The sequence below is a fragment of the Echinops telfairi genome, unplaced genomic scaffold, assembly GCF_000313985.2.
Source record: "Echinops telfairi isolate 266 unplaced genomic scaffold, ASM31398v2 ScPeMD7_2291;HRSCAF=2852, whole genome shotgun sequence".
Taxonomy (NCBI): domain Eukaryota; kingdom Metazoa; phylum Chordata; class Mammalia; order Afrosoricida; family Tenrecidae; genus Echinops; species Echinops telfairi.
The window spans coordinates 47213818-47222014 of record NW_022106189.1 but is presented as its reverse complement, the minus strand read 5'-3'; the positions used below and the strand labels follow the sequence as shown (position 1 = coordinate 47222014).

Sequence of the window (8197 nt, the reverse complement as noted above, 5' to 3'; positions counted from 1 at the left end):
CGGATGCTGGCGGCGGGCGGCGAGGACGAGGGCGTGACGCTGCAGCGCTCCATCACGCTGCTCAACGGGGTGGCCATCATCGTGGGCACCATCATCGGCTCGGGCATCTTCGTGACCCCCACCGGCGTGCTCAAGGAGGCGGGCTCGCCCGGGCTGTCGCTGGTGATCTGGGCCGCGTGCGGGGTCTTCTCCATCGTGGGCGCGCTCTGCTACGCCGAGCTGGGGACCACCATCTCCAAGTCCGGGGGCGACTACGCCTACATGCTGGAGGTCTACGGCTCGCTGCCCGCCTTCCTCAAGCTCTGGATCGAGCTGCTCATCATCCGACCCTCCTCGCAGTACATCGTGGCGCTGGTCTTCGCCACCTACCTGCTCAAGCCCGTCTTCCCCACCTGCCCGGTGCCCGACGAGGCCGCCAAGCTGGTGGCCTGCCTCTGCGTGTGTGAGTACTGACCCAGCCCGCCCCCTTCCCGCCTGTCCCCCGGCCAGCCCCGATGCCCAGCCCGCCTATGCCCGCGGCCACCCGTCCGCAGCCCTCGCCAGGCCCTCTGGCCGGCCTCAAGCCGCTCTGGCAACCCCCAGCCCACCTCCCGCAGCTTCGGGCCAGGCTCCCGGGTCCGGCCCGGTCCTGGAGGCCCCGTTCATTCATTTTCCGCGTCTCCCGGCGGCCGGAAGCCGCGCCAGGGCCAGGCCCTGTCTGATGCAATGCGCCCACGTGTGCAGCTGCGCCCAGACAGCACGGGCAGCCGGAGGGATCCTGGCCGCCCGGAGCCCACGTGCGGTGTCGGAGCCCGGTCTCGGGCAGGTGCCCCGTGGGCCAGCGAGCGGACACTCATTCATTGCAGCTCAGCCTATCAGCGCTGGCCGGGCCCACAGCCGCCGCTCCCAAGCAGCAGCCCTGATAAGGGCTTTCCCGCCGCCGGCCACTCCGAGCTCTCCTGCCTGGGCCTCCGACGGATCCCCGGGGCTGGCCGGCCTGGCGGCAGTGGTCTGGAGTTGGCTGGCAGCCGGAGCGGGCTGGTTGATGAAATCTGCGTGTGTGTGGCGAACTCAGGCTGCATGGGCGTCATCTCCGTGAAGAGCTGCCCGCCAGTCGGGTGCTGGTGTGCCCACAGTCTTGATCAGAGCGTTTCCCCTGGGGTTTCGAGAGAAAATCTTTTGTCCCAGAGGGCCCCACTCCGCCCCCCTCCGCACCGTTGGCAATTCCCCAGCCGCCCTCTGAGAAGTTCGAAAGGCTGGGCGCCCTGAGCCCGTTCCCACGCATTCAGCTCCCAGGGCCTCCAGCGGCACTTAAATCCAGGGTGGTAGGGCTGGAGGGTGGTTTGGAACCAGTCACTGTGAAATCGGGGATGGCATGTCCCTGTGGGGCTGTTTCTGTAGGCGTGTGTCCTTAGGGACTGGCCCGGCCTGTGAGAACCAGGCCTTCTGTTCCCTCTGCACCCCAGCAGGGGTGTGGTGCGTCTCAGACAGCGTGGGGGCCTGGCCCCGTGGTTTGTGAATGGGCTGACTCATCCTCGTACCCACAGGCCCCCTCTGTGCCCCTCGTCCCCAAGCCTGTGGCTAAAAACTCAGAGCCCCTTCCACCTTCTTGAAGGCCAGGTGGAAGGGGCCTTGTGCTGAGAATGGCCTCTTGCTAAGCCCCTTATTTGAGTCCAAGTCCAGGGGCAGGATTCCTCCGGGACAGGGGTGCTGGACATGGTCGCTCTTGGCCTGCCTAGGGAAGGGAGAGGGACCCCTGTGAAGACCGGGAGTTCTCACGCCCACCCAGGAGTCCTGCTTCAGCCCAGGGTGCCTGTAGAGACCTGCAGGCTTGTGCAAGGCCACTGCAGATAAATACTCCACTGAACAAGTCTGCAGTGAGGACGCGTGGGGGTCAGCAGACCCCCCACCTCCCACCCCCTTGTCCCTCATCCTCTCAGGTCAAGGGGAGAGCCTTTAGCATTTCCTCTGCTACAAATAAGCAGCTGGGTTATTTTAAAAACATAAGGTATGGGTTCTGTCCCCCCTGCCCCCCAAATGATTGAATTATTTGGGGGTGTTTTCAAAGCGGTCTACAGAGCTGACACCTCATATCTGTGGGACCCCCCACGTCTCCACCCTCCCACCCCACCCCATCCCGGAGGACAGGTGAGACCCTGTGCCTGTGACTCCTACCACCACCCATTTCCCTGGCTGAAGTGTCCTGCGGAGGGGTGGGAGGGACACTCCTGGAGCCTGGTCAGGGGTCAGTGTTGAGTGCCCTTTGGCCACCAGCCTTCCCAGGAGTCTGGACCCACTCTTGTCCCTGAGATTCCTTTGAGAAAGGTGACTCTTCATTATAATTTGGTGAGGTTGCAGCTGTTGTACGAGGCTCTCCTGTAGGCCTTGAATCAGCGGGGGCCTTGGCTGGGTCTCACATCCTCGACAGTGCGCCTGTTGCCCGGGGCTGGCCTGGGGGGCCAGATGCCCATCACTCAGGAGTTGGAGCCAGGTGGGCTTTCCACACAGCGGTCAGCCCCATGGCTCCTGTGGGCGCATGGGCACCCAGTGGCCCCTCAGGGTTTCCCAGACTGCCAACCTCTGCTGAAGCCCCGGCCCATCTTTCCCTCCTAAGGAGTGGCTGGTGGGTTCGAACCGCCGACCTGTAAGTTAGCAGCTGGGCGCTTGGCCCGATGCTCCACCAGGGCTCCCTTGAGAGAGATCCTTCTTTAGGGTCCGGCTGGATGGCGGGTTAGTGCACAGGTGACCTGAATGGGTGGTGTTTTTTCCCTGAGCAGTGGTGGTGGGAGGAGTGGGGAGGCCAGGGCTTTGAGGGATGGGACAGGAGGGGCGCAAAGGGCCCCGCAGGCCTGGGGAAGTGAGAAGGGACACAGTTACCCACAGCTGGACACACAGGGTCAACTGAAGATGGCTGGGCCCCGGCCAGGCCGTGTGCCTGTCCGTTACTCATGGGCTCCCCGGCAGTCAGGACCAGCTTCACAGACAGCAGGCAGCGTGTGGTGGAAGGATGGGGAGGCCCCGACCGGGTGGCCCTGGGTCCTCTTCCAGGGCAGCACCTGGAGCCTCAACCTGGTGAGTCTGACTGCAGCAGGCCGGTGTCCCCAAGGCACAGAGGGCCACAGGGAGTGAGTGACTTTTTACTTTTTCCACCTGGACGCCTGCGTAGTGGGCGGCAAAGCCAGCAGCCAAGCCTGCCGGTCCCCCCCATAGGGGAGGGACCTGCCACTCCTCAACAATTCATCTTGGAAACCCACCAGGACAAACCCCATCCTACAGGGTTGCTGTCTCAGGAGCCCTGGTGGTGTGGTGGTGAGGCGCTGGGTCACATTCCAGGGGTCAGCAGTTCTAAACCACCAGCAGCTCCGTGGGAGAAAGACTGGGCTTTCTACTCCTGTGAACTGTGAGTCTCAGAAACCCACTGGGGTGGCTGTGAGTCAGCACTGGCTGGATGGCAGGGAGTGTGGGTCTTTTTGATGGTCGCTCTGAGTCCGGCTCAGCCGAGTGAGAGTGCGGAGAGACAGGCAGACAGTCTCTGGAGCCCACGGGGAGGGGCGCTCCATTCATCGTCCATCCCGTAGGGCCGCCGTGAGAATTTGGTGGCAGGCTTTGCAACTTTTCCCCAGGTGGTGCCTGCCTGGCTGCTACCTAGAAGGCTGGAGGAGCCTGCCCAGAGGACCCTCGGAATAAGGGCCTGATGGTGCCCCTCAAACCTGTAAAGGCCCTCAGCCCCTGCCTGCTCCCTGAGCTCAGCTCTGTTCTGCACATGTGGCCCAGCCGCCTCCCCAGCCCCTCCTGGGGAGGGGAAGGCCGGGCAGCATCCCCTGAGGCGTGTGCACGAGGCAGGCAGGCAGGCAGGCTCCTCCCTCAGTGGCGTGTTCCCGGGACAGGCGTGTGTGCTGGCTGGGCTCCCGGCAGCCTCGCAGGCACACCTGGCCAATGCCTCTGCTTTCCATAAGCCCATCTTGTGAGCGGGCTGCCCCGGTGCCAGAACTGCAGGGAAAACCCTCCTGGCAGGCCTCATGGGTGGGCAGGCAGGGGAGGGGGGGCGCCCCCACAGGAGTGCAACTCTTTAACCCCTTCACCTTTTTCAGCGGGCTGCAGCGCACAAGCTGGGGCCCCGGAGGCCAGTGTCGGGGTGCGCTGCTGTAGACCATTGGGCCCTTGAGGACCCCATATAATCCTTACCCCTTAGAGAAGGCCCTGTAGACACGAGTGTTTGCCCTAGGGCCCAGAGCTGAGTGCCAGGTCCCCCCACCCCAACCCTCCTGGCCAGCAATGACGAGGGGGCAGCCCTTCTACTCCCCTGCTTGAATGAATCACCCTGACCTCAGAGCTCAAGCAACACTCGCCACTGCTCAGCCTGCGCCCTGCATCAGGGCCTAGCACCGCCACCACCCCCACGCGGACCCCAGCCTGGTTGGTGTGTGGCAGCTCTGATTTGGCAGTGGGGAGTCCCCTGGGGAGTGGGGTCTCTTGCCCCCACCCACAGCTCCTCTGTCCTTGTTCGTATGGGCTGCAGACCTCCCCATCCACCCCCTGCCCCTAGAGTCAGTCTTAGGTACCCCCGCAGACCTGGGTTCAGTGAGGTCAGCATTTCAGGAGCCAGGACACCTACCCGCTTTTCAGCTGAATGGGCTCTCTTGCGGCGAGTGTTTGGACAGGACCATGTTCAGGTCCTGGTGGCGCTGTGGGTTAGAATGGGCGGCTCGCTCCAGGGTTGGCGGTTCGGCCACACTGTCTGCCCTGAGGAAGGGGGATGAGGCCAGCATGGTTGGTACCCCCTGACCCATGTGGGCCCCTTGGCTGATGGGGCAGGACTGTCCATTGGGCTCCGGGCCGTTTTTCTGGGCTGTCTCCTGCCTTGGTCCTCTGCCCCTGGTCAGCCCTCACTGGGGAACCGTCTCCCCATGGTGAACAGGGATTGGGTCCAGTTGGGGTTCCTCACCCAGGGGTCTCCCCCCACCCCAACTGGGACCCAGGACCCAGGATGGTGTCTGGATCAGCCTCCCTGTCTTCAAGGAAAGAAGACCTCAGCCCCCCCCCCTCCCCATTGCCCCCTAGCTAGGGCCAGGGCACCCCTCTGCCCTCCTGGGAAGCAGCTGGACTCAGATGGACAGGGAGGGCCACTGGGGTGGCTGTCTGTTCACCCCAGGGGTACAGCCTTGCACAGGGATGGGCTGCTATCTCTCCAGCCCAGCTGTTGCTGTGGGGACAGCCACATTTATCTGGGGTGCTGGCTCCCAGCCAGGGCAGCTGTGGCCCAGGCACCCCCAGTAACAGCTGTTGAAGCCCCACCCTGCAGGGGCGGGCATGCTCGGTGGTCCTAGCAACAGCTGCCTTGTGCCGTACACCAGGGAGGCCCTGTCCCTGGTGGCCCCAAGGGTCTGAGGCCAGACAGGCAGCCCGAGCTCCTGGGGCTGAGCTGTGATTCTGGCGCCCGCCCCCCACAGCACGAGGGCACCATGCCCAGCAGAGTGGGGGTGGCTACAGGTCACATTACATCCTGAAACAAGACAAAAGGAAGCATTTTGGAGAATAATGCGGCCTTGTTTATCTTTTAGCCAAAGTACTGTTTCTTTGCATAAAAATGTTACCAAGTCCTTTGGTTCCTGCTGCCCGACGGACCTGCCTGCGCGTGCGTGCGTGCGTGATAGGAAGGGGTGGCACGGAGCACTGTACACAGAGGTGACCCTGGATGCCTGTGGCTCTCCCCCGCCCCGCTGGGCTGGCTCACCCCTGGAAGGTTTAGCTGACCACCCTGTAGCCAAAGGTTAGGTGACTGGGACCCTCGGAGCCACAGGCTCTGGTTCAGAGCAGCGTGACCACGCCCCCTGCTGGCCCGGGGCGGGGACACAGCCTGATGCAAGTCTACTTCCTCTTGCGGGATCCGGCAAGTCCAGGTGGCCTCAGGAAGGGCTGCTTCTGAATGCAAGTGCCAGGTGGCTTCTCTGGCCTGCGTGCCCCAGCCCCCTCCCCCCCTACACACCTGGTGTCCTGCTCATCCTCCGGTACCCACCAACGTCATGGGCACCAGAGACTGGCCTCGCCTAAGGCCCCCCCGCACACACACACACACAGGTGGAGTCAGTCCCTGCAGCCCCTGGGCTGTGGTACCCCTCTAAGCCCCGGCCTTGCCCATGGCTCCTGTCACCTTGCTCACCCAGGGCCTGCCCCAAGCGTGTCAGGGTGGCCTCGTCAGTCCTCCAGGACTGGGAGGGGGACACTGGTCACTTCCACTGTGTGCACACATCCAGTGGTCAGGTGAGGCAGGCAGCTTGGTCCTCCCTCCCAGGGAGGCTCTGCCCTCGGGTCAGAGCTGTCCCCGGAGTGTGCCGACACAGGCTGCAGACAGACAGGAAGCAGGGGGCGGGGGGCGGGGCGCGCAGAGCACCAGCCTCTGACCCTGCCCTGCAACCGTGGGGCCCTTTCCTGAAGGGGCAGACCCTGTGGTTCCGCAGCCGAGCGCTTAACCCACAGAACCACCAGACAACACTGCAGGGGTGTGTCCAGCAGTCACTCACTGCCCCACCCTCTGTCCCCAGTGCTGCTCACGGCGGTGAACTGCTACAGTGTGAAGGCGGCCACCCGTGTCCAGGACGCCTTCGCGGCCGCCAAGCTACTGGCACTGGCCCTCATCATCCTGCTGGGCTTCGTGCAGCTTGGGAGGGGTGAGTAGGGGAGAGGTGGGCGGGGGAGGGCAAGGGAGCGGGCACCACACACAAGGGGCAACCTCCACACCGCACCCACCGAGGGGAGGGCCTCGGTTCTGCCCGCCGTCCCGTGCAGACAGCACCCCTGCGTGAGGACACAGCATGTCCTGGGCCCCGGCTGGTCTGCGGTCAGCCCCACGCAGGAGCCCTCGTCAGAGGCCTCTGCATGTACAGCTGGGCCCCTCAGACACTCAAGGTCACCCTTGTGTCCTAAGGCACCAGCAGACCCAGGTCCCCACTGGGCACCGCCCGGGGGACCTCCTAGGACGTCATCCCAGAATCCTGTGACAGGAGGGACTGCCTCCTGAGCCCTCTCCCCTCCCCGATCCGGGAACAACTCGCGGCCTGTGGAAGCATTTGCTGGCTGGTCTGGGGCAGAGGCAGTGGATGTCGGGTGGGGGGCAAGCAAAGGGCCTTTGTTCTGCTTGAGTGTGTCGGCCGAGCCGAGGTGCCTGCTGCATCTGTAGGGTTCCTGCTCCCAGAGGTCTCTGGTGACTAAGGTCCCCTTCCAGGGGACGCTGTTGAGACAGACCCTCCCCTACCCCGACAGCTGTCCTTGAATGCCGAGTCCCCTCTACATCCTGTCTCTTGCCCCCACACATGCCGCAAAACACGACACTGACTTCGGACGGCCCAGGGCCTCCAACCGGGGCCAGGCTGGCTCATGGTGTCTGTCCTCATGTCCCCCTGCCCCATTCGCTCAGGCGGCTGGCAGCCAAGTGCTCCTGACCCAGCAGCGGTCAGTGGTCAAGGGCGACATCACTACCTCAGCGGTCAGGGAAGCACGCAGCCTCGGGAGGGCAGGGCTCAGACGGAGCTTCGGGGGGCGGCTGACAGCCAGCCTGGGTGCCAGTGCCCTCAACAGCATGGCTGGCCTCCATGAGCAGGCTCCCCTGTCTGTGCATGAGGACCCTGCCCTGCCCACCAGCTTGTGTGGTGAGACCCCCACTGAGGCCCAGGCCAACCCTGGGAACACAGGGTCCTGCCCAGGGCGGGGCCTCACCTTTGAGCCTCACCTCTCTCACTGCCCAGGAGCGTGGGCGCCAGCAGGCTCAAGGTCGGGTAGAAGGCACCAGGGCTGCCAGGGGCCACCTTGCATCCTTGCAGGGAAAGGGGCTGTGGTTTGAGTCTCTGACATGGAGAAGCTAAGACACCCACCCAGTGGGGAATTGCGGGCTGGTGGTAGGGACGGGCGCCAGGCATGCCCTGTGCCTTTGTCCCGAAGACCTTTGACAGCTGGGCTGTGGTTGAGAGAGCTGGCCCACATCCGCACCCTGGGGCACTGAGTTTTGGAGATGGGGAGAGGGAGCAGGGCTGGGGCAGAGCGTGTCGGGGCAGGAGGACAGGCCCTGTTTATTCTCCTGCTGAGTCAGCACCCTCACTGGCATGGGCTCCCTGCCATGCTCAGACTCCAGCCCACCGTCTCCACCACCCCCATGTCCAGGCTGCTGACTGCCCCGTGACCGGCTCCTGGCGAGATCACATGTGTGGCGGCAGATGGTGGGGGG

The 8197-nt window shown here is 64.2% G+C and overlaps 1 protein-coding gene across 1 annotated transcript in view; it reads left to right on the top strand.

Moving 5' to 3' along the window:
* The first annotated feature begins 3 nt into the window (after positions 1-3).
* The window catches only part of SLC7A5 (solute carrier family 7 member 5), a 14271-nt gene continuing 6077 nt past the window's right edge, over positions 4-8197 (top strand). The window contains exons 1-2 of the mRNA XM_004704513.3: positions 4-442; positions 6522-6647. Coding sequence (XP_004704570.2) covers positions 4-442; positions 6522-6647 — 565 coding nt within the window. The remainder of the gene's footprint in view (positions 443-6521; positions 6648-8197) is intronic.